This window comes from Triturus cristatus, chromosome 7, assembly GCF_964204655.1.
Source record: "Triturus cristatus chromosome 7, aTriCri1.1, whole genome shotgun sequence".
Lineage (NCBI taxonomy): Eukaryota > Metazoa > Chordata > Amphibia > Caudata > Salamandridae > Triturus > Triturus cristatus.
Window position 1 is genome coordinate 622,765,786 of NC_140590.1, and position 26,336 is coordinate 622,792,121.

A 26,336-nucleotide genomic window follows, 5' to 3' on the forward strand; every position below is an offset into this window, starting at 1 on the left:
ACTACGGTTTTTCTGTGGGTGCAATATCTACCTAGAGATTCCTCACCGCCTGCCTCCTGGTTCTGAGAAGTGACTAATGAAGCTTTGTTCTTGTGTACACTGCCATCATTCTTTTTTACATTATGCAGAATGGCACCTGTATAGCTTAGTGATTTCCTATTTGGAGGTGGATCTAGAACACTGGAGCCATGCAACGCCACCTATCAGCACGGGAGGGTATTGTTGGTTTTCCTGAGCCAGACTGGTGCTGGGAAGAATTCCTAAGGTTGAGGAATCAGTGGGTATATATAGTATGTATATAGAGTATGTGCCATAGTTACAGAAAAAAGTATATCTGACTGAGACTTCTAGCCGCAGATTCCTTTCCTTTGAATTTCCCACGGTGTCAGATATGGGGAATCCCTGCACCTATATAGGCGCCAATTCAGTGCACTGACGTCAGTTCTTTTCTTTTTGTGCCAGCCAGTGCTGATCTGGAGAAGAGCTACCCCTCAGTAATTTTCTGACTGGATTTTTTTCAACGTTTTTTCAAGAGTATTCAAGGTTTTCCTCCTGGTGGGGGTAGGATAGGTCATCCAGAAAGACAGTTTTCAAGTCCTGCGGAACCTGTTACCGGCCGATGTCATTGACGGACCCGTATCCCGACTGTCTGTAGTGTCTCGAGTGCGACCACGACACAGCCGTGCTCAGATTGCCAGGTCATGAACCCGAAGGCTTTTGAGGTCCCTGAAGGTCATGGCGGCCCAGCATGCGACTCCGTGAAAGTCGAGGTCCCAGTTGAGAGGAAGGTTCCAGGACCATTCACGGATCCCAAAGTAGTCATTGTCCGACTCCAAGTCCTCTGGACTCTCAGGTGAGAAACACAAGAAGTATATAAAGGCGCAAATCGGTCTTTGACTTCTCATCACTGGTCAGCCGATGCGACGAGGGAGCAGCGGCACTCGAGGCCTGGTCCTTCAAAGCCTGAACATGGGCCGACCGCTCCTCCCAGAATTTCCAGGAGCCCGATCGACCCCCGCCAGCTCAGAGTTTTATTATGCCAAGCTTCTCATATGCGGCCTTCTGACCCCGTCAACACACCTCCGGGCACCACAGGGTAGGATGGGGGCCCCCATCTGGTTCCTTGCCGACCGCTCCAGTGTGTCCCCAGGGATCCATTTCTGGATTCAGATTGACGCCGGTCGTACCTTCTCGACTTTGCCTGGAGACTGTCCCAATGCCGGTTCTCCCGGCGGCGCCAGCCCCATTGTGATCCCCGACAATGAGCCGGGTGGGCGCCGCCCGATGCAGACTCGGACACTGTCAAAGCTTTGTTTCCTAGATTGGAGCCTGAGCCCTATTCCCATAGGCTAAGACTCTGGGAGGAATGGAAGGGGTTGCTGGACTATGAAGAATACCAGCCATACGAAGAGAACCCTACTATGGACTGGTCTGAGGAACTGGGTGACGCCAGTGGTCTAGTGTACTCCTTTTTGACGCGGTCACACATACTTTTTGCCATTGACACTGATGTTTTTCTACTGATGTGCACTTGGTCCCTGTGCCGCAGTGCGAGTGTTCTTTCCCTAAAACAAACCATAGGTTCAATTTTTAACCATTTGACAAGGACTTTAGCACCCCTGTATGTCCCTAGTAAATGGTACCTCTAGTACCCAGGACATGGGTACTAAGAGGGTCCCCAAGGGCTGCAGCATGTATTATGCCACCCTTAAGGACCCACACACAAATTACATGCAGACTGCCATTGCATGATGCGTGAAATGGTGCAAACCATTCCGAAAACACAACATGGTCCACTCTGTGTGCCATGCAAAATCACACTGCATGTACTATATGTAAGTAATCTCTACAGCAGGCCTTAAAGCCCGAAGGCAGGGTGCATTATATTACATGTGAGGGCACATCTGCATAAGCAGATATTCCTCTGTGATGCCTAGTTCCACTACGAAGCATTACAAATTATCAGGAAGCCATCTTAAGTATATGTACTGGCCACTGGTCATTAAGAGTTACCCAGCTAAATGATAGCTTCACTAAAAATAATGATATTTGGTATCAAACGCCTTGTCTGAATAATAATACTGATGCCAGTATCGGATTTATTCTGAAATCCACCCAGAGGGCACCTTAGGGGTAACCTCTGAATGTTATTAATCTTTTAGTGTGCTAGCTGACTGGTATCGTTCAGCCTGCCACCACAGACTTGTTTCTAACACCCTGCAGGTGAGAGCCCCACGCTGTCTTAGGTGGGGAAGCAATGCATGTCTGGAGGAAGGTGATCACACCTCCAACAGGATGGCAAGCAACTTTAGCATATCCAGGCTAGAGGCTTCAAAGCCTCTGCCGCCTTTAATATGCGACACCAGATTTTCCCCAAACCTGGCAGTGGCCCCCCTGATCTGGGGCCCATTTGGGAAAATTAGTCAGAAGGCGTGTCACACCTACAGGCTAGTCATACCTCTAAGGCCTGAAGTGGACAGGCAAGGAAAGGTTCACCATCTTGTTTTTGGTGAAACTAGGAACTCGGGGTCCGGATTATGCCCACTCTCAACAGGAAGTGGTCATATAGGGGGTATAGTTACCCCAGGGGTAAGTAGCCCATTAGCGCCTATCTTTCACTCCTCTAGACTCCCCTAAATTAAGTATTTTGGGATCCCCCCTTACACCAGGAACTCAAATTTGTTTACTGGTAGCAGAAGGAGGACAAAGAAGAGTAGACATTGCAAGAACTGTGGACCAGTTCCAAGATTGGTGCCAAACCCTTCCTGCCTGCCTGATGCTGTCCCGACAATTGCAAAGACCCGATCCATCCAGCAGCTGTGCATCTTCCTAAAGTCTTGGAGGGCCACTAGCACTTCTTGAAGTGGACGAGTCGTTTCCCTGTAGGCACCGTCCACATCTATCCAGTACCATTCTGTTGACCACCAGGTCCACAGAGGGAACTACACTCCAGGAGAAGGACTTTGAGGCTCCCAAAGGTCAGCCCCTTCTCCCCAGCAAGTTTTGATCTGCAATACCCTCCAATAGCCCCCAAAAAACACCCTGCGTATTGGAACCCTTGCAGCAGCCAAGGCTTGTTAAGTGCCCAGACACCAACACTTCCAAGACCGACCTACCGACGAGGGACGTCCTCATCACTGAAGCCATCCCCGAGAGTGGCCCTGTGGTCCTGTTCCACCCCACCCCACCCCCCCATCACTAGATCCACCCCATGAAGTGAGAGCCTCCAACGCAAGCAACCCACCATACACACCTCTGCACCCGAGCCCCACAGCCCGAGTCAGAGTCAACCAACGGTGTCCCCTAGCCTCAGAGACTGCCCCTCTTTGGGTTCTGCCAGACTTGTCCCCACTTGTAGCCTTTTTCTTGTTACCAGTTTGTCAGTTGGCTATACTGTGTAGTGCTCGAGGCTAACATTACGACCAGCACCTCTGCACCCAAGCACACCGGGGCAATTAAAACCAAACTGCTGGTGGGTTATATGAATCTTGGCCCCCCTAAGCACATTAAGTCCAAGAGATCAACCGTAACAACCATTTGCAAATATACCTATGCAGTGTATGTTTCTCCCATAGGATAACTTTACTGCGTTTGAGGCTCATGCCTCAAATTTGACGACAACTTTTGCTACTTTACTGTTTTTTTGTAAAAACTTTAACTCCAAAAGTACTTACCCAATTCTGATAATTTGGTGTCTAAATTAATATCAAAATCTGTTTTTTCTAAATTGGTCTCGAATTTCTTCGAGTGTCTCATTTATTGACCTTGTGTGTGCAACAAATGCTTAACATTCCCCTCTGATCAGCCTAAAGCTGCTCGACCACACTACTACAAATAGAGCACTTTGGGATTGTTAAAGCAAGCCCCTATAAACCAGTAAGGGTCGCTTGTACTTTCTGCATAGTGTACCTCATTTTGGTGTACTATATAGAAAGCCAGCTTCCTACATCTGAAAACTTCTCCAGATACTGGCATGCTTTCTCCCCCTACCGTGGCTGTGGAGGAGGGAGCCTCATGAGCAGTGGTGGTGCGGAGGGCAGTTAAGGTCCTTCACCTTCAGTTGGCCTCGGTGACAATCAGGACCAACATCTTGACAGATGTGTTGCAACCTGAACCCTTACTCCCATTCAATGATGCCCTCACTGAAGTCCTGTTTGGGACCTGGTCCAAATGCAACACAAGGGCTGCTGTGAAGAGGATGATCGCACTCCACTGCCCCACCTCAGGGGACCCAAACTTCCTCACACAACACCCTACCCCGGAGAGCTTGGTGGTCCTAGCCTCAACTTCTCAGGGCGCATTTCATACTGCTCCCCCGGACAGGGAATCAAAGAGGCTAGACTTATTGAGGAAGAAACGGTTTTCTCCCTCCGACCTAGCATTGCGGTCTGTAAACACTGCATGCCTTTTGGCCTGCTACTCCCACACACTATGGGACACGATTGCGCAAATGTTGCCACAGGTCTTGAAGGAGGCACGGGCCATCCTCTCCCAGGCAGCAAAGTTAACAATTCGCTGTGGTTTGAACACGACCGACTCTCTGGGCAGAACGGTTTCATCGGCAGTGTCTCTGAGGCGCCATGCCAGGTTGAGGATGACTGACTTTTTGGGGGATGTTCAAGCTTCAGTTATGAACATGCCCTTCAATGGTTCCCGTCACTTCGATACAAGGCACATTCGACGCTGGAGAACTTTGAGTCGCGGGTTACGGGTAAGTCCTTGAGCCTCTCAGCAGCCCCACGTCACCCCTAATCTACCTTTCATGACTACTGAAGGGTCTTCCAACCGAGCCAATTTCTGCGTTGCGTTTGCGCTCCAGCCTCTTCGTGGACGAGGGCGCAGTACCCACAGACTTCATGGGTCAGGTAGCCAGCAGTCTGGTCTGTCCACCCTCCCCCACAGCCTCCATGCATTCCTAATCTGCTCCGCTACGATCATGTAGTATAAACAACAAAAATCTTGTCTGTTTCACTGACCGAATATTTGTTGTTTATACTAATTGCTACTCAGATCCTGAGATTCACTAGGTATCCCCATTAGAAAGTAATGGCCTTTACGATCATGGGCATCCAGTTGGCAGCAGGAGTCTCCGTCACGTGCCCCACTGACAATCCATAACATCGGACAAGTGGGTGTTGCAGATCATCCTAAGGGGCTATTCCCTCCCCTTTGAGACGTTCCCTCCCTTCATGTCACCATCCCATGACCAGCTGATGGAGGTTCATTTTCCTTGCTCCACGAATAAGTCATTGCTTTCTTGGCCAAGGGAGCCATTGAGTGGGTTCTGGTGCCAGATGTAGGCTGTGGTTGCTATTCTTGCTACTTTCTGGTTCCCAGAAAGGACAAAGGCCTTCGTCCAGCCTCGATCTATGGGCCCTCCACTTCTTCCTCAATAAGGAAGCAATTCAAGATGCTCACGCTAGCTCAGGTCTTGTCTACCCTTGATCCAGGAGACTCGATGGTAAAGTTGGACTTGCAACATGCCTATTTCCTTATTTCCGTCCTGCCCACTAGTGCCATCTGTGGTTTATGGTAGGCCACGAGCACTTTCAATTCACCATGCCCCCTTTGGCCTCATCAGTGCCTCTCGTGTGTTCACCAAGGTGATGCCGGTGGTCGCAGCTCATCTTCGGAGATTAGGAGTGCCAGTCTTTCCCCCTATAACGAAGATTGACTGTTGAAGGCGGGCTCGCCCCAGGTTGTAGTCTACAATCCCAGACTACGGCGTACCTCCTTCACTCGCTGGGGTACACTATTAACGTGCAGAAGTCACACTTGACTCCCTCTCAGTCACTTCCTCTCATCGGGCTTATCCTCATGAGTGGCGAGTCCAGGATATTTAGGCTATGATATCGATGTTTCAGCCTCTATCCTGGATTTCGGTGAGGCATACGCTAAGGCTGTTAGGACTCATGGCCTCCTGCATGCTACTTGTGACACATGCCTAATGACATATACGGGCTCTGCAGTGGGACTTGAAGATTCAGTGGGCACGGCGTGAGGGGAACCTCTCAGACCTGATCCAGATCTCAAAGGGAACTGTAAAAGACCCTCATTGGTGGTTCATGAACTGCGAGTGGGTCGGTGGCAGACCTCTCTCCCTTCCCCAACCAGAGCTGACAGTAGTGACAGATGTGTCGCTCCTGGGATGGGGTGGCTATCTGGGAGAGGTGGAGATCAGAGGACTCTAGTCTCCAGTGAGTTCTGAACTCTACAACAACCTGCTGGAGCTCTGTGAGATCTGACTGGCAGTGAAAGCCTTTCTACCCTCCATCGAGGGAAGGCTAGTGCAGGTGTTCACGGACAACACCACCGCCATGTGGTACTGCAACAAACTGGGCAGGTAGGGTCATGGACTCTTTGTCAAAAGGCCCTGCACCTCTGGACATGGCGGCGTTCGGGGTCAATCACGCACAGCTTCTGGCCTGGATTGCCGACTTGGGTATCCGTGGGTTGGCACACCAGTGGCTTGAGTCCTTTCTGCCAGGGCGGTCCCAAAAGGTCCAACTGGGTGATCAGGTGTCTAACAGTTGTGCCCTCACATGTGGCGTCCCCCAGGGCTCAGCACTGTCCCCGCTCCTTTTTAACATGCATCTCCAGCCACTGGTGGCCGCTCTGGCCCGCATGGATTGTCAAGTCTTTAACTACGCGGATGATACCCAACTTATTCTCCAGATCGAGAACTCCCCTCAATCCCACACTCTTGTACAAAACCTCCTCAGATACACAGTAAACTGGATGACAGCTAACTCGCTAAAAGTCAACCCAGATAAAACTGAGGTCCTTGTCATCTCCTCTAAAAACAACCCCTGAAACAACCTCTTCTGGCCTCCCCTAATCAAGTAGCTTCTGTGGTCGGCACCTGTACAAGTTTAAGGAGACAGTTGCCCCCCTTCCCTCACCTGCCACTTTACAGATGATCGTGTCTAGACTGGACTATGGCAATGCCTTATACTTCGGCCTCCCTGAGAAACTCATCATCAAGCTACAGGTGATCTTGAATGACGCAACTAGGCTGATTTTCAGGCTCCCTTGAAGGGCTCATGCTAACCCCTTGCTGTTTAAGTTGCACTGGCTCCTGATCAAACAGAGAGCAAAGTTCAAGGGCCTTTGCATTGCTCACAAAGCCATTCATGGCCAGGCCCCAGCCTATATCAAGGAGCGCCTGGGGAACTATGTGCCGGGGCGGGCCTCTTGGCCTACCCAGGGGGCAAAACCGCGTCAAAAGGTGGCAGAGCTTTCTGTCTTAATTCCCTAACTTTGGAATCTACTGCCTGTGAAGCTTCATAAAGAATCCGTACTCCTCCCTTTTAGGAAGCAACTCAAGACTCTTCTGTTTAGGGAGGCTCTGGACACAGTCTAAATCATCCGCCTAGTGCTAATTCGACGATTGCTAGTGGACTTTGATCTTCTCAAAGCACTAAGAGTCCTGCTGGTGATTACCACTATACAAACTTCAGTTAACATAACATGGCTGGAAGACCAGGGCATATCCCTGGTGGTTCACCACCTGGCGGGTTCCCTGAACGTCAGAGCGGCTGAACTCATACGTCAATGCCTAGGGGATTACAAATGGCATCTCCACTCAGAGGTGGTGCAAGGTCTCTTTCAGCAGTGTGGAGAACCTTGGTTAGATCTGTTCGCCTCCATCAAGAATGCGCAGTGTCAGCAGTTTTGCGAATTGGCGTTACCTAGGCGGCTCTCGCTCGGACACATTTTTCGTCTCGAGTGGAGCTCAGGCATCCTGTACGCCTTTGCGCCATACCACTCCTGTCCAGAGGTCTCAAGTAGATCAGGAACGACTGGGCCCAAGTCATCCTTGTGGCTCTGGACTGGGCACAGAAAGTCTGGTATCCCGAGCTTCTGAGCATGGACATCAATCTTCCAATCAGTAATTACAATTATATCCTAGAAACCTAAGACTTTTGAATTGCAATGAAACAAATCAATATTTAATTGTAGGCTGTGTGAAACAGTGCATGCTATTTGTTGGTATTTTATTGTGGATCAGATTGCCCAGTTAATCTAGGGGTTCTCTTAAATTCAGCCACATTAGTTATTACTTGATCATTGCATGAGAAAAAAGGTATTTTAGTGACTTTTTTTATAGAGCCTGAAGTTTTGAAAAGACACATAACCATATGTGCATCCTTTCTGAACACATTGACATTTGGTACGAGAGATGAAGATGCATTTTGTAGAGCTACTATTCCACACGGCTATAATATAAAACCGACCTGCATATTGCTCTGATCAAGCTCTGTGGGTGAGTACTTACTTAATCATGGATATACAAAGAGCTATGGGCACATCAAAACCCCCTTCAAACATGGAAACATCAAGTGTTATGTTTGTCCTAACCTGTGGTGGTTTGTTGAAATAAAATTTAAATTGATAAGAATGCAGAAGTGAATTAAAGACTATCAGATTTTTTTTACTTTGGCCTTTGTTTTTTTCAGTACGTGCAACATGTAAAAAATATTTCAATGTATGTATTGAATAATGTAACTAGTAGTTGCTGAAATTGAAATCAAGTTACAACATTTGCTGAAAGGCAGTCAACCTCTTACTTAAGACATACTTCTACTTTGACCTTTGTGTTACCATGAACAAATTTCAGACCATTCAATATTCCTTAGGGGTGCCTAAATCTCTTATGATTTTGCTATAGGTATGAAGTTAGGTACCTACCACTAATCCTTTTCCCCCAAAGTTGATACATAGACATTGAGTATTTGGGAGAGAGGAAGTTACTTTTGTTGGCCCTCACAAACTTGTATACTTTATAGAAAAATTTTACTTTCTATAATAGTGTTGTTTTGCCAGAACTACTGAGGAAAACAACTGGAAAAAAAATGTTGTGGTAAAGGACTCTTGCACATTTCAAAAATATGATATGCCTTTGAATCGTTTTCTTTTTTTTTTTTTTTTTTTAGATCCCACATTTAGTTTGCTCTTTGATGGCGTCTTTGAAGAAATCCGTTTCAAAGCACCTTCCCCAGTAAGTTGTGTTTAATGCATGCCAATTCAAAGTGGAACGAGTATTTAGGCATGCCGCTGAGAGTAATATTGTGTAATCTCATTTTTATTTTATTTTAGTGTAGGGCTTATGCAGCCCACAGTTGACTTCAAATCGCTTGCCAGGGTTTGGAGGGACTAGTGGGTGTTGGAATTAAAACAGCTGACTGGTCGTCACATAGAAAAAACAATGCATAAGTAGGCAGCTTTGTTACAGACCAAAAACCTCTTTATAATATTTTTATTTTATGATTTGTTAAATTGTTTATTTCCAAAAGGAAAAGTGTGTTTCCTAGGCAAAATAACTGAATGTTTGTACTGGAAGGATGAATGGAAAGTAGATTGTGTGTGGGTAATCATGAGTATCCCGTCTGTTGGTATGGCACCAACAAGTCTTTAGGTTGGAGGGGTGCCTGTTCATGAAGACATTATGTACAAGGCAGAATGCCTGTTAGGCAGGTCATCACTCTTAATCATCACCTGAATGAATATTTGAAAGTTGCTGACTTGCATATGGTTCCCACTATTGATTCCGTTCTACCCCTTTGTGAGGAGTACCATATAGACATTAAAGAGAACTGAATATGTTGTACTGGACAGTTTGAGGTGATTCATTTGAGGGCGGTACCACTGATGCCGCAGTTTATTGCAATTATGAGTAGTAGTCTGTGGTCAACCTTTTTTATTTGTGTGAATCTTTTTAATTGAACTTTCAGGTGTTGAGTAGCAAAAGGGCCCACGTCAACAACAAGCAATACAATGACATAAATCCTTAAGCAAATATGGGTTACAGTTATCACATTAGTCAAGCAATTGAAGGCATATGTCAGTTACTATAGGCCTGAACCTCTTTTACACCTATTGAGTTCCATCCCCAACCGTGAACCCCTACTTCAGAAGGGAAAAACACTACAATCCCCCTTCCGGCCCCCTAAGTGTCCACCCTAGGGAGTGCCTCAGGTGAACACTGCATTGAAATTGGTGATACAAAAAATAAGTAAAAGAAAAGGCTCCTAATCCTATCAATTAAAGAAGCCCAAACCCCTCCATCGCAAGGAAGGCTCTTATTTCGAGGACTTTTGCCCAGCTTGACACAGATACAGGTTTCCATTTGGTGTCGTACAATCGAGGAGTACCATTCCTATTTCTCACCAGCAGTTCCATGGCAATGAAAGACCTGAGTCTATGGTACCACCGAGTAAGTGGTGGGCAATCTGTCTGCTTCCAATTATGGGCTATAATCAGTTTGGCGGCCGGAGACCATGAAGCGCCATATACCACTCTTGCTTTGTCATCACCTTCAGGTCTGGAGGATTTAGGCCCCGGAGCAGCACTTCTGATAAGTGGAGGATTGGGTAGCCCAGAACACCCTTAAGCAAATTTGGCACCGATTTCCATAAAGGGCAAATTTTCAGGTAATCCCACCAAATGTTCAGTGCCTCCCCCATTCCCCACAACTCCTCCACCATTTGGAGGAAGCATTGTGGTACATGTAATGCAATCTACCGGAGTTGTAATAATAGGAGTTGTAGCATATCTTTCTCTTTCCATGGTTGAAATGGAAGAAGCATATATATCCCTTTATAGTGTTGTGTCCCTAGCACGCATTAACACTCTTCATTATGTTTCCACACCACTGAGGTCTCATGTTTTAAAAACATTTTATATAGGCTAGAGATCATGCCCTTGAAGCCCACAAATTTGGGTAAGAGTGTTAATGTGGGTCCTATCTCTAGAAGCCCCCAAGCACACAGAAGGGTGCGTTATCCAATGCAGACTCTGGGCATAGTGGAGCCGCTCTGTCTCTGATAGATTAAATATAGTTTTACATTGCACAAATGGTTTAATGAAGGCATTCACAAACCTATCCAAAACCATCCTGCAACCACTTTCACTCCAATTTCGCAGCGCCTGTCCCTCCTGTGTGGGGTAAACGCTGCATTATAATTAATGGGGGATATACAGAGACTGGAATAAGCCCCTTAAATGTTATTTACATTTCCCACTTTTTCAATATGGTGTGCTAAGGTATGCGTTGGTGGATCTGTGTTGTTTATCAAGCCATACCACATCCAAAAGGGGTATTTGGACTATGGTGTGATCCGTCTGTCACCAGTTTTTCTCAACATCCAATCTAGACCATTCCACCACCAGTCTTAATTGAGCAGCAGCGGAATAGTGGAGAATAATAGGTCCTGCCAGGCCCCCTGCCGCTCTTGGCTGAATCTGCAGTTTCGTAAAAATCCTAGGTACTTTTCCCCTCCAAATGATGCTCCACAATCATTGTTGGATTCCTTTCAAATTAGGAGTTCCTGAAATGTGTACAGGAATACTCCTCTTTATTGCATTAATTTTACAGAGCAATGAAAGCATGAAAAGTACCCAAGTCGCAAGATATCTTGCTGTAGCTGCCAATAAAGCTGCATATTTAGTAAGGAAAAGTTTCCCAGGTGTTCTTGTAACCTTGACCCCAAGATAGTTAATGGATTTTTTTTTAGCCCAATGAAAGGGAAAATGAGAAGTAATTTCTACTACCTCCTCCGCTCGAAGAGTGGAATTTAATGCCTCTGACTTATAATTGGTTTTATAACCTGAAACTAGCTTAAAAGATTGGAATACATCCATGCTACAGGTAGGGAGATGGCTGGGGAGTTCAATGACAGAAGCACATTGTTGGCGTACAGGGAAACACTCCAGTAGTCCAAATGGAATTCCTGGTACCAAGTTCCTCTGGTGGATCAGGCATGCCAGAGGTTCAGTGAACAGAGTGAACGGAATGGGGCACAACAGACATCACTACCTAGATCCCATGTGTAACAAAAGAGTTTGCGGTAACCAGAGTGGGCAACTCTTTTAAGGCAACTGAGAGATATCGAATAATAATACAAGTCTGCCTCTTCATCAAGATGGTGAACAAGCTTTCTCTCATGTGGATGAGGGATGTCTCAGTCCTTGGTAAAAGTCTGAATTTAATCTGGAGGTTACAAGAAAGACTTGTTGCGGCGGCGGGAGGAGGGGGCGGTTTAGTGGAAGGTGACAAAGTTAAATGGAGGCATTTCCGTATTTACTGCCGATACATGTTGGGGATGATTGACCGTGTTTGATTTGTTCAATGGTTATTTGATTGGCACATGTGAGAATTGGGGGCATCAACAGGCTTGGATATTTGAACTTTTTTTTTTTTTTTTGTCCTCATACGCCATTAGATCTTTCCAAAACTCAATTGATTTCCTCTGCTGTCCCCCATCTAGTAGGCATCAGCAAGAGGAATCTGATCTAAATGGTTTGCACTTTACACAGAACCTCTCGAAATGTGTCTGTTCCATTCTTATCTTATATCTGTGAGGCCCAGGAACTGACCGAGTGGTAAAGTAATTCCATGTAGAGGCATAATCATTGGACATGCATACCCCTATTTTGATGTAATTTAAAGACTATCCAACCAGTTTATGCAAGGTCTCCAGTAGGCCCTTTTCTTGCTATTATCTTTTCTTGTAGCTATATCACATTTCATTACATATTTAATAGCATTGACCCAATCTAAAAAGGTCGGGGGTACATTTAATCCAAGATTTACAAATTTCTCTGCGAGCTAATAATACAAGATAAAAACACAACTTATTAGTATCCAGAGAAAGCAATTCATAATTGGGAAAAAGACCAAAATAGAATAGCAAGATGCTCACTTGTATATCGAACCCAAAGATTCCTTCCATACCTTTTAGTACCAGTCTCCAAAATTGCTGTATTATAGGGCAGCTTACAAACATATGCTCATCGTTAGCTTTTTCTTTCCGGCACTTCGGGCAGCATGGAATGGTGCCCGTTGCAAATTTGGAAAGTTTTAATGGAGACCAGTATACTCTATGAAGAGAGAATAGATGATTCCTTCTTAAGTTGGCAGCTTGGACTGTAACATATAATAAGTCAAAAGATACTTGCCATAATGTTTCCATGTTGGCATCTGGCAAGTACTCGCCCCACAGTTGTGCTGGAAGTGTAAAGTCCTCGTCTGCCCGCTCTATCAGAAGCCAATAAAGATTAGCCACTTCTTTCTTATTCCGTCGTCTGGCTCTCAAGGCAACCTCTAAATCGTTTATAAGACCAACTGGTATGCCAACCCTCTGAGACCAGCTTTTTATTTGTAAGTACTTAAATTTAGATAACTGGTTATCCGTCATAAGCTTCAAATCTTCCCAAGCTAGCAGACAACCCTCTGGCATGAGCTGGACCCAACAATTTATGCCAGCAGATCTTAAAGGTGTTACTAGTGTATCTTTGGTCCATTCAGGTGATCCGGGTGTGTCCCATATGGGCGCCATGGCACTATAATAGCTGATTTTTTAGAACGTTCTAATTTTAGTCCAAGTAGCTGCTAGATCTTTTAAAAATTTCAATCGACCTTTTTTGAAGTAGCGTGGATCTCCAAATTTATATAGATAAGCAAATTCAGCTCCTTTTAGATCTTGCAACATTTCCCTAAACATATTTCCTATGTCTGAAAAATTGGGTTCATTCATGAGCATTTTTCCTGCCTTCATTAGAGAGACCCATGCATAAAAGATTATATCAGGCGCGCATAGGCCTCCCTTGTTCTTTTTCCTCCGAAGTTTTTTCCAGGAAATTCTGATGCCCTTGGAAGCCCATATAAATGAATTCAGTTTTGACTGGATCTTTCTCAAAGCTTCTTCTTTAAAAGCCAATGGTATATTTTGGAATATAAAAATTAATTTAGGTAAGAGCATCACTTTTATCAAGTTAGTCCTTCCTATTCGTGTTAAGGGTAAGTAAGCCCAACTTTTTAGAGAATCGGATATTTCTTTATCGATTTTACGCAAGTTTGTGTCAGGTATATCATTAACATCATGAGTAATTTTTATTCCTAAATATCTTAGTTCTCTTTTCAATTGAGGGGGGCAAACTGTGGTGTTCCAAGCCATACATTCAGTTTTGGACTGATTAATCTCGTACCCTGAAATATTACCAAATTGTTGGGCTAAACTATATAAAATAGGGATAGTTTTTTCGAGGTCAGATGTGGATACCATGATGTCATCGGCATATAGTGAAACCTTTTTTTCCCAGCTACCATGTCTAAAGGGAAGTATGTCCTCATGTGTCCTAATGCTATCTGCGAAAGTCTCTATATAAAAATTAAATAACATTGGCGACAGAGGACATCCCTGCCTTGTGCCTCTTTGCACTTGTATAGGGGAGGAGAGGTTTCCGTTTATCAGTATTCTAACTGTTGGGATTTTGTATATAGCTGAAATAACTCTAGAAAATGTTTCCCCCAAGTTATATTTGTCTAATACCTTAATTAGATATGCCCAATTTACCCGGTCGAAAGCTGTCGTGGCGTCCAACGTGATAATAGCTACAGGTCGTTTATGTATTGTTGCAATATCTATAGCACCAATCCAATTATACGTTAAATCTTGGATACCCCTCCCTCTAACAAAACCCTTTTTTATCCTGGTGCAACAACCCGCTCAGAATACCATTCAACCTCTCTGCTAAAACCTTGACAAAGATTTTATAATCAAGGTTGAGCAGAGAGATTGGTCTGTACGAGTCGCACTGACTTGCAGGCTTAGCTGGTTTTAGAATCAGGGCAACCGTAGCCTGACTCCAGGAGGGAGGCATAGGCCCACCTTCCTCAAAAATATAAGAAAACAATTGATACATTACTGGAATTAAAACTTCAACTAAGGATTTATATAGCTCGGCCGGAGGACCATCTGGTCCTGGTGCTTTCCCTTTCTTGCCAGATTCTATTGCCTTCCTAATTTCAACTTGAGATATAGGTTTATTAAAATTACTGGAGGCCATGTCACTGACTTTTTTTTGGAGGGTAGCGCTGAAGCCAGGATTCTATTATGCTTTGCTGTGGATTGAGGTCTTCTCTGTAGACTGCTTCAAAATGATTTCGAAAAGCTTCCTCTATATCTTCAGAAGTCAGGCACATTTTCCCGGTGAAATTACATGCTACTTCCTTAATATTGCTCCTTGCTAGTTCTTGCTTGGTTTTCCAAGCATGAAGTTTGCCCGAACCTTCCCCATATTCAAAGTGCTCCATCTTACTCGTATCCCACCTCTTTTGCAACCTTGCATCTAGTATCGCTGCCAGATCTATTCTGAGAGATAGTAATCTATCAGTAATATTCTCTTCCATTTCCTCATCTTGCATGATGAGATCATATTCTAATTCTTGAATTTCATCCTCTATTTCTTTTATCTCCATTTTGTATTTTTTCTGTCTGACAATTTGAATCGAGGTTATACAGCCTCTTAAAAAAGCTTTGTAAGAGTCCCATACTATTTCCATGGGGGCAGTGCCAGTATTTGTTAAAAAATAGGCCTCCGATTCTTTAACCAATGTTTCTATTGTTTCTTCCTCTGTCAAGATGACGCGATCTAATGTCCATCTTGTGTTTGTTGGGCTATTGGGAAGCTTCAACGTTCGTGTTACAGCCGCATGATCTGATAAGTGCCACCCAAGGCCTCAACAACGTACTGATTAAGAAAAAATCTAGCCTAGACCTATGACACTGCTTTTTATTGTGAAATGTATAGCCTCTCATTCCTCCTCTCTCTCTCCATATATCTGTCCATCCTAAATGCTTCATCATGATTTTCAATAAGGATCTCATTTTGCAGTTTTGTGGGTCTCTATTTTTTAGGGATCTGTCCACCACGGGATCTAGAACTAGATTAAAATCTCCTGCCAATATTAAAGGATCTCGAAATGGTAATAACTCGGCACCCAGGCTTTTTAATGGGGCTGTATCGTCCTGATTGGGACCATAGTAACTTGCCACCGTAAATTTGTGCGAATGAAAACTCAACCTTACTATGGCCAATCTCCCCAACGTATCCACTTTAGCCCCTTCCACTGATAGCGCAGAATGTTTTTTTACAATTATTGCTACACCCTTTGTTGTTATTTGCTGTGTAGTACAGATTACCTCCTTAATCCAGCTTTTACTTTTACATAAATTTCTCATTTCTGTCTCTATTAGATGCGTTTCTTGAAGGTTTAACATTTGTTCTGGAGCATCTTTTAAGTACTGAAATATCCTTTCCATCCTCCGCTTTACCCTTAAACCATTTAGATTCCATGTCATCACCTTCAGATATTTAGTATACTCAGCTGATGTATGTGTCATTCCTCACAGAAAAATGCGAAAAAATTCTTAAAGACCTTATATGGCGAGTTGGACTGATTTTGATTTTTATTCCAAATGCTCCCCACCCAGTGATCCGCCCTACCCCACCCATCGTCCCCCCTGTACTCCCCTGGAGAACCCCCTCTATTTCTCTCATGACCCTACCCTGGCCTTCGAGGCTACCCTCACTTTGGTCAGGGCGGTTACTGCTAACTTTTTTTCTTTTCTTTCTTTTTTATATCATCACACAATTACTTTAAGGTGAAGCTCCAAAAAAAAACAAAACATTGCTTTATCCATTCACTGTTGACTATACACTATTCATTGTTCCTCCTTGGATATGACGCAAAAAGGTTTCTGCCACCTCTACCCGTCTAAATGTGTGCATTTCATTTTTATACATTATTTTTAGTGTAGCCAGGAATTTCAGTTGTGCCGTAGCACCCCGCTGTCTGAATGGTTCTAGTAGTTTTCCCAACTCCCACTGTTTGGAAGCGGTAATGGAAGATATATCTGATCGAATTTGAAAAGTGAACCCTTCTGCGCTCAATGTATTCACCTTTAGGGCCTTGTTTAATATTTCGTCCTTTAGGCTGTATGTCAGAAAATGAATCAAGATTTTTCTAGGTCTGGTTTTATTCGGGCTCAGTCTAAAAGGGTCTCTGTACACCCTTTGAATATCAGCAGAGAGGGCTTGTTCTGAACATTCAATATTAGTTGTTTGCTTGATCAGTTTTACTACAAATTCTTTTATGTTAACCCCCTCAGCTCCCTCGGGGACCTTAAGTAAGCGAAGATTATTTCTTCGTTGAGCATTTTCGATAAATTCCATCTTGTCCTGTAGACTGGCTTCCTGTTCTTTTATTTTAGTTAAATCATTGACATTTTCATCCACTTTTGCTGCTAACTCTGCTACTGCTGTCTCTAGTAATGCAGCCCTTCTTGTTAGTGAGTCCAATTTATCTTCCATCTTCTCACAAAAAACCTTTATTTCAGCTTGTTTTTTTTCTGAAACCTGAAATCTATTTCTCATCTCTTCAGTTAATGCCTGTAAAAGATCCGAAGTTGACCTTTGAGCTTTTATATTCTTTTCTTTTGCGCTCGGTAACTCCTGCTGGGTCTTTTCATTCCCCTGGTTTAATATTTCATTAGTTGTGTCTTGCCTCCCGAGCCCTCCTACTCCCCTCTCCGGTGTAAGGTCCGCTAGTAACTGGAACTTATTCGAAGTTGAAACCACCTCAGAAATTTGGGAATGGTCAATCTTCTCATCCATATTGTTGTCAGTGCCAACTTTAGAGATGCTGTCAACTGGTTTGAGAAACAATGTGGTGGGGACTGACTTAAAGAAATCTTTTAATGAAGGTGTTAAGTTTGTTGGCTTTTTCTTTTTCTCTTGCTTCACGTCCTTAAGCTTATTTTTTACCCTGGACTTAGATTTTACCACAATATAATCATCTTGCTTTAGGTCCTCTAAAGACACCGAGTGTGAGTCTCGTTCTGAACTTCTTAAAATATATCGTGGTGTTATTTTGCTAGTTAGGTCACTCTTTTCCCCTACTAATCCCCTTTTAGCCCGGGCTCCTCCACCTTGTTATGCCGATACCACACTTACTTTCTGTATCCGATGTATATTAGTGTAGGCGTCAAGGCTCTTACCGGGGGATCCTCGCGTACCACTGCCTCTTATGAGATGGGGAATAGAGATTTCAGGCTTCCCTGTGGTTCCTCCTCTGCCCCTGCCGCCGTGAATAGGAAGCCTCGCAGTTGCCTTCCTACCGCGATGAAGCTCCAGGGCAGCCCTAGACCAAAGAAGAGTCTGCTGCTCTGGTGACTCCCCTTCTTTCTCCAACGATGAGAGCACTGAATCCGAATCCCGGGCGATCACAATACGCCCTGCCACGTCTGCCGCCTCCGCCACGATTTCGAGCTTGCGGACAGAAGGGGAGAAGGAACACTTCAACCAGATTTGCAGAGAACGCGTCTGCCTGCTCCCAGCACAATACGGATCGTGAACCGTTTCAAGCACAGTCACGCCGCGACTGAGGTATTATACCATATTATAACAACTATTTTCCAAATTAAGATTTCAGATGCTTCACCATAGGTGAAAATCCATTACTTCAGCCTACATTAATCCGTTAGCGCAGAAACCGCCCCGACCTTTGGAGCCTCCGCGACCCGCTAACTGTCGGCCGCCATGTTCTCCGTGACCTTTTCTTGTCTGGATATTTGAACCTTGTGTAGAGTTATGAAGCTGCTGAAGGAATCGGAATACAAAGTAGTTCCTAATAATAATGGAGCAAGCAGTGGAGCAAATGAGGCGGCTGTGTACTCTTGGAGTATTAGGTCTTAAGGTTGAATAGAAGAGCTCTCCCATGGCATTTCAAAGAGTGTAGTTAATTTGAGTACCATTTGTTTATATGGGATTTCAATTAATTGACCTCACAAATGTTGGATTCCACATTCTCAAGGAAGATGCTTACGTTCATTTTATTGAGGGTTACTAATTTGAATGACTCCCCAGTATACAATAATGTTCATACTTTGACACGTTGCTGTTCTACTAGGGAGAACTGACTGACAAAGTTCACTCCTTGATGACTCCACATAGCATAGGGATAATTTTGGTGTTACTAGATTATAATTTTCAACTCTGTTACTCACCCTAGTGGTTGGGCTCAAAGATATGGCAAGGGATGTTGCGGGATGATGTATATAAGCGGGGAGTAGGGTGTGCTTTTCAAATGTGATGGAGACATCTAGCCGCAGATTCCTTACCTGGGATTTTCCCAGGTGTTAGACTAGATCCAGAAGATTTTTCTTCGAGCAATACCCCTGCATGCCGGTAGGTGACGCCAGTTGGCTCCACATGGCGTCCTCCGCGCCGGAAGTGATGCAGCGTCCCCTATATAGGCGCCATCTCGGCATGCTCATGTCAACTGTTTCCTTTCCACACCAGTCAAGCGCTGATCCATGAAGAGAGCTACGCTATGTCACTTTTTGACAGGATTTTTTTGACTTTGTTGACCCTTTTTTGGTGTGAATTTCATGTCTTGTCTAGGAAGACTTCAGGGTTCAACCTGTGCGGCGTCTGTCACCGCGCCATGTTTGGGGATGGACCTGCATTTGGTTTGTCTGTTGTGTCTGGAGCATGGCCACGACTCAGTCATGCTCCGACTGCCGGGCCACGGCTCAGAAGGCTTTGAGGGAGCGGTTCCTAAAGCTGTTTGCACCCCAGCAGGCGACACTGCGTCACTTGACTCCTCGGAGGGCATAGTCATGGTCGAGAGGAAAGTCCCAGCACCACTCCAGTAGTCCCTAGTCCTCTTCGTCCCAATCGAAATTGTTGGGAGAATCGGGTAAGAGGCACTAAAAACACAAGTCTAATTATCCTTCGACTTCTTCCTGTCCATTGGTTGACTCGACGGAGTAGCCTCTGGGTTGAAGGCATCTTTCTCCGGAATGTGCATATGGGTCGGCTCTGCGCCTCCCTGCTTTTCTGTTATCGTGTAGTTCCTACTAATCCGTAGGATCTGCGCATTTTTTGGACAACATAAACTTGGGGTTTGGTGCCAAGATTGATTCCAGCCACCTCTTCACCCTCCAGTCTTGCCATTGCGACCAGCACCGGCCTCGGCGCCGATGCTTATGGCGTCGCTGGTGCCCACTGGCGATGTCAGCCCCATTCGGATTTCAGATGGCCCGGAGGTAAAACCGCTTTGACCGATGCAGATTCTGTCGCCAACAGGACCTCCAGGTTCTAGGTCGCTTCCTTAGCCTTATTCTGAAGGGCTTAGAGTGGGAAAAGATTGGAATGAGTCGCTGGACCCTTTAGAAGACTAGCCTTATTTGGAAATGGACTGGTATGAGGAATTGGGTGAAGGCAGCAGACTGGATACTTCTCCAGATACTGGCATGCTTTCTCCCCTACCATGGCTACAGAGGAGGGAGCATCTTACGCTATGGTGGTGCGAAGGGCGGCTCAGATCCTTGCCCTTCAGCTTTGATCAAGACTAACATCTTGACAGAGGTGCTTCAGCCTGGAGTTTCCTCCTTGGACCCCTCACTAACTTTTAATGAGGCCCACACGGACGTCCCCCTGGAAACCTGGTCCAAGCCCAGCACAGGGGCTACTGTGAATAGAGCGATTGCCCACCGCCAACGCCCTTCTCTGGGGACCCAAACATCTTCACTACCCACCCTACCCCGAAGAGCTTGGCAGTCCAAACCTCTATAGCCCATTACGCATTCCTTCTGCACCTCTGGATAGGGTATCCAGTAGGCTGGACCGTTGGGGCAAATATTTTTTTCCCACCAGCCTTGCATTGCGGTCAGCGAACACTGCATGCTTATTGGGCTGTTAGTCCCACTTTCTGTGGGAAACTGTTGCCCAAGCCCTGTCACAGGCTCCGGAGGAGGACCAAGCTGTCCTTTCACAAACAGTAGCTGATGGGAGAGAGGCAGCAAAGTTTGCCAATAGGTGTGGTTTAGACACGACCGACTCACTGGCAAAGTGATCTCATTGACGGAGGCTGTTCGACACCACGCCTTGCTGAGAACATCTGACTTTCTGGGGGATATCCAGGCCTCCTTCATGGACATGCCCTTTGATGGCACCCGTCTCTATGGAGACCAGGCAGACACTATGCTGAAACGCTTTAAGAACTCATGGGCTACGGACAAGTCCATGGACCTCTCAGTGGCCGCACATCCTCAGTCTGCCTTTCGCAGCGACAGAAGGGGCTTTCAGCCAAACCAGCCATAACCCAGCCACAAAGCCACGCAAGTTCCGGCAAAGGGTGCAGCTTGTTCCGACCACGTGGATCGGGCGGCCAGAGCAAAGGTCCTGTCAGACCCCACCTACCCTAACCTCGAGCAGCTTCAACTGCCAAACCTTCCGAGTCTCGCCCTTCCAGACCATGGGTGGCCAGTTGGTTGCAGGATCTGCAGTCACCTCCACCACTGGCAAAACATTACATCGGACAGGTGGGTCCTCCATATAGTCCGTAGGGTCTAATCAATCCCGTCGAGGCCCTTCCATGCCTCCATTCTACAACCGGCTGATGGAGGATCATTTGAATTTGCTCCAGGAGGGAGTTATGACTCTCTTGGCCAAGGGAGCCATAAAGAGGGTTCTGGCACCAGAAGTAGACTGTGGTTATTTCTGCTATTTTCTGGCCCAGAAAAAGGACAAGGCACTTCATCCTTTCCTAGACCTACAGTTATATAGCGATCAGGTAAGTAGAACCACATGCCAGTCCAAGCTGGGAAGCAGACCTGAAGGCGGATGTGACGTGGTCTCAAGGGGGTATATCATGGGAATGGTTTGGTATAGCACTCTGTAATTGGTGGCCATCTTGGAGTGGGGCAGAGATCACCCAGAATCAAAAAGGATGGTGTGTAAATTGGAACAAAAAGGTAATCAAATATTAAGATATTGGCAGCGCACAAGTTATGTCAAAATAAACTTACAGTGACACTTCTTGGATGAATCTGTGTACAATCCGGTATTGGGGGTATTGTGTCCATGGTAAAGAGACTATGATGTGTAAGATCATAATATGGATGTCAGGTCCTTCTATTATTATAGTATGGGACTGACTACACCTTAGCGGTTACGCAGCTGGCACAAAAGAGATGTGTTAAGGACTATAAGTCTCAATAGAAACTGAGCTGCTGTAGAGGAGTTTCAAGGGAGTCCGGTGTAGCAATCAACCAAAATTGTTCCTGGGTTAATGCATGTAGAAAGAAGTACTGAATGGATACAGCTGTTGTAGGAGCAGTGACAACCCCCCCCCCTCCCTAGGTGTAGTAATAGAGGAGTAGGTGTATTATGATAAATGCTGCGAAAGGTGGATTAAGGGTGTATGAAACTCAAAATACTGGCCTCTCCAGAAGTAGAGGGCTAGTGCGAACTAAGTAACGCATTCAGACCAAGGTATGTCATCATTTAGACCCTGGATGTGTGTTTTGAGTCAAAACACCCACCGTTGTTCTCACACAAAGGGGGTGCTGAAATTCCATTTGGTATTAGTATCAATGATAGTCCACCTCAGGCTGTCCGGCATGTGGCTAGACTCAGTGTGAGCGCATCTTGGTGTTGTTTTTTTTTTGCAGCGTCTCGTGCTCCAATGTTCATTAATTTGTGTCTTTAGTGGTCTTGTTGTCATGCCTATATACCGAAATGTTTAGCTAAACTACTGTAAACTTTTAGGTACCATTTCTTTATAGCATCATTTAGTAAAATGTGTGGATGCATGCTAGTATTACCCAAAGAAGATTCATAATGGAAAATCAGTGTAACCTCTACATGGCCCCCCTTGCTACCATCGCCCGACAACACGGCCTCAGCATTGTATCCTACGCCAACGACACCCAGCTCATCCTCTCCTTCACCAAGGACCCCACCACCGCCAAACTCAACCTTCCGAAAGGAATGCAGGACGTCGCAGCCTGGATGACCAACAGCTGCCTAAAGCTCAACTCCGAGAAGACAGAAGTCCTCGTCCTCTGAACACCCTTCTCCCCCCCCCCCCCCCCCCCCCCAGCATGGGACAACACCTGGTGGCCCACTGCCCTCGGCAGCCCACCGATCCCCACGGACCATGCCAGAAAACTCTGCATCGTACTCGACTCATCCCTCTCCATGAACCGACTGGTCAAAGCCGTCGCCTGTAGCTGCTTCAACACCCTCTGCATCCGCCGTAAGACGTTCAAATGGGTTCGAGGCATGTGGGCTGCTGAATTCATATCTGTGCATAGATCGCCGCCTAGTGTTGGGTCCGGATGTTTGCACGTTGTTGTCCTGGAAGAGTCTTTGAAGTATCCTTGGATAGGTGACTCCTCCCCTGGACTACAGTGCGCATGGGCATCCTCTCCATCCTCAGATTGTTTTTTTCCGCCATTGGGTTCGGATGTGCTATCTTAACTCCAGTTAGGGAAAAACTTTGTCGAGGCCAAAAGGCCTTTAGTTCGCGTCGGTACTGTTCACTCGATCGGTTTCGACTCTACCTGTTAGCTTACTAACTTTAGAACCAACTTTTCGCTTTTTACCTGACCATCGACGACACCGACGATGGAGTCGAGGACACCATTCAAGAGGTGCCCGGTATGCAATGCGAAATATCCCCATGTCGACGTCCATCCGGTGTGCAACAAATGCTTGTCGCCGGACCACGACGAATCGACATGCATGGCCTGTGCCCGGTTCCGTTCCAAGAAGACTCTACGGAATCGACGAGCGGCGAGACTCGAAGCGCAGCACGCGGCACCGGCCCCGGCAGACATCTTTGACGCCGAAGATGTCGAAGAATTGGAAATCATACCCTCCAGTCCCGTTTCCGAACATGACTCCGGTTCGGACGACGTCGACGAATCACTCTTTCGCAGAGATGAAGACAACACCGAGGTAGGAGACGGCGATGAGGCCTTAGGGGCCGAAGAGAGTAGCTCCAATGACGAGCAAGGCCTACCCGTTCAGACTGATGAGAGCCCAGTGCCACAGTCTATGGCTCCGGTCGAGGGATCGCCTTCGGGCCTTACCCGAGACCTATCCCGCAGTTCTTCGGCCCCGCCCTCGGGCCCGGCCTCGGACGTTCAGCGGCAGCCATTATTACCTAAACCGGCTGGTTTCCCTTCTACCAAACCGAAACCGAAAGCTGCACTGGTACAAATGAAACCGAAACCGAAAGTGGCGCTAGTCGGGTCGAGGCCTTCCACACCTTCGACGCCAGCGACACGCGTCGGCACCGAGCGCAACAAACGAGACTTCGGTGCTGAACTTGAAGCGGTCGGAGTCGGCATACGGAAAAAGGCCCTCGGTGCCATCAAACCTGCTCGGCTCGCGGCGCCGACGCCATCGACTCCTAAACCAAAGGTCATGCTGCCTGCTGCGTCTCACGTCGCTTCCACGGCAACACCAAAGCCTCATGCATCGAAAACGTCGACGGCCATTTCCGCCCCTCGACCCGATGACCCACCGGCGCCGAAAAAGTCCACGGCCGCCTCTACAAACCTGGTCGGCGCTAAGGCCTCGAAAGCGCTTCAAGTGCGAACCGTTGCAGCACAAAGCAGCAAAACCCAAACGGTCCTCCAGGACACATCGGGCTCCGGCCCACTAAAAGCTCAAGCAGCCTCTTCGGCGCCAGCCAACATAACTTTTGGCCTGCCGCCATCCACGGTCCCGAAAATGTTCCAACTCAGGACACGGGTCACCCACACCACGGATACACCTGCTGAGACGTCTCCGTCACATTACATCGACGCCAACACCGGCAGGATGATTATCCATGAACGGAGGATAACTTCAGAGCCACCTTTGGACCCTTTCAGGATCCCACTAAAAAGAAAGCTGCCTGTGGACTCAGAACCTGTGCTTTGCGAATCTTTCGACTCGCCCTACCAGGATCCACTATCATTCTCTCCCACACACTCCGACACGGATGCGTTGGCAGACTATATGGATGACCAAGTCCCTTACCACGCAGACATGGACCCTAATGACCAACAGGACCCTGATCAAACTTGGGGCGACCCTGCAGACCCCAGTGCACCTCTAGATGCACAGGACCCACAACTCTATGGAGCGAAAACATCTCCCACAGAGGACACTGCAGCGTTCAACGCTCTTATTGAACGTGCTGCGAATAATCATGGAGTGCAGCTTCACTCTGACACCGTGGAGGACGACTTCCTTATGGACACTTTCGCTTCCTCAGAAAGGCATGTAAAGACTCTGCCCATGTTGAAAGGGGTCCTCAAACCAGCCAAGGACATCTTCAAGGAACCCACCAGGGCAAGGGTGATAAACCCCAGGATCGACAAAAAGTACAGATCAGCACCTGGGGACCCTACTTACATCAGAGGCCATTTACCTCTCGACTCCATTGTCGTTGCGAATGCTCGCAAGAGGGCACACTCGCAAACGACAGGTGACGCTCCTCCCCCGGACAAAGAGTCCAAGGTTTTAGAGACCTCTGGCAAGCGAGTTGCCGCCCAGGCTGCCAACATATGGCGCATAGCCAACACTCAAGCGCTCCTCGCTCGCTACGATAGAGCGCACTATGACACATTGGAGCAACTACTCCATCTCCCTGACCCGTTCAAAGAAGGTGCAGAAATTCTTATCAGAGAGGGACAGCTACTCACAAATGCTTCCATCAAGTGTGCACTAGATGCTGCAGACACGGCTGCCAGGGCCATAAACACAAGCGTCATGCTGCGACAACATGCCTGGTTGCGAATCTCCGGATTCAAACCTGAGGTGCAAAATAATATACTAAACCAACCTGTCAACCCCGACTATTTATTCGGGCCGGAGGTTGACACAGCCCTTGAGAAAATAAAAAAGGACACGGACACTGCAAAGTCCATGGGGGCTCTCCAGACTCAGTCCTTTCGGAGCAGCTCCTTTCGTCGCCCCGGAAATAGAGGAGCAGGTAGAGGACAGGGGTCACAGCAGACATACAACAAGGGCAATACCCAAACCACCTACGATAAAAACACCCGGGGTGGATATCGTGGCTCCAGTACAAAGGGCAGAGGACGCGGCTACGGCAACACCAGGTCCTCCCCCAAGAACAAGCAGTGACGCCCTCTCCCTTCCTCCCGACCACATAACACCTGTCGGGGGAAGGCTACAAAGGTTCCTGTCCACGTGGAACTCCATCACCACGGACAGGTGGGTCAAAGATATTGTCAAATACGGTTACTGTCTAGAGCTAACCTCCACTCCACCCACAATACCTCCAAGAAACCGTCCTATGTCCTCAGAGCACTTAACGCTCTTACAGCAAGAGGTGCAAAGTATGCTTCTAAAAGGCGCTATAGAGGTCGTACCCGTCCACGAGCAGGGTACGGGAGTGTACTCCCTCTACTTTTTAATACCGAAAAAGGACGGGTCACTCAGACCTATACTAGACCTAAGACCCCTGAACCGGTACATTCTTTCCGAGCACTTTCACATGCTCACTCTCCAGCAAGTCCTTCCGCTTCTCAAGCAGGGAGACTTCCTGGCCACACTGGACCTCAAGGATGCGTATTTCCACATACCCATTCACCCCTCACACAAAAAATACCTCAGGTTCACTGTTCAGGGACAGCACTATCAATTCAAAGTCCTGCCCTTCGGCGTGACAACAGCACCCAGGG

At 46.7% G+C, this 26,336-nt stretch overlaps 1 protein-coding gene across 2 annotated transcripts in view; it reads left to right on the plus strand.

The window, feature by feature from the left end:
- ATAD5 (ATPase family AAA domain containing 5) overlaps window positions 1–26,336 on the plus strand; it is a 422,063-nt gene that overhangs the window by 287,281 nt on the left and 108,446 nt on the right. For both annotated transcript variants that reach the window (XM_085617196.1, XM_085617195.1), the window contains exon 18: window positions 8,937–9,001. In XM_085617196.1, coding sequence (XP_085473322.1) covers window positions 8,937–9,001 — 65 coding nt within the window. The remainder of the gene's footprint in view (window positions 1–8,936; window positions 9,002–26,336) is intronic.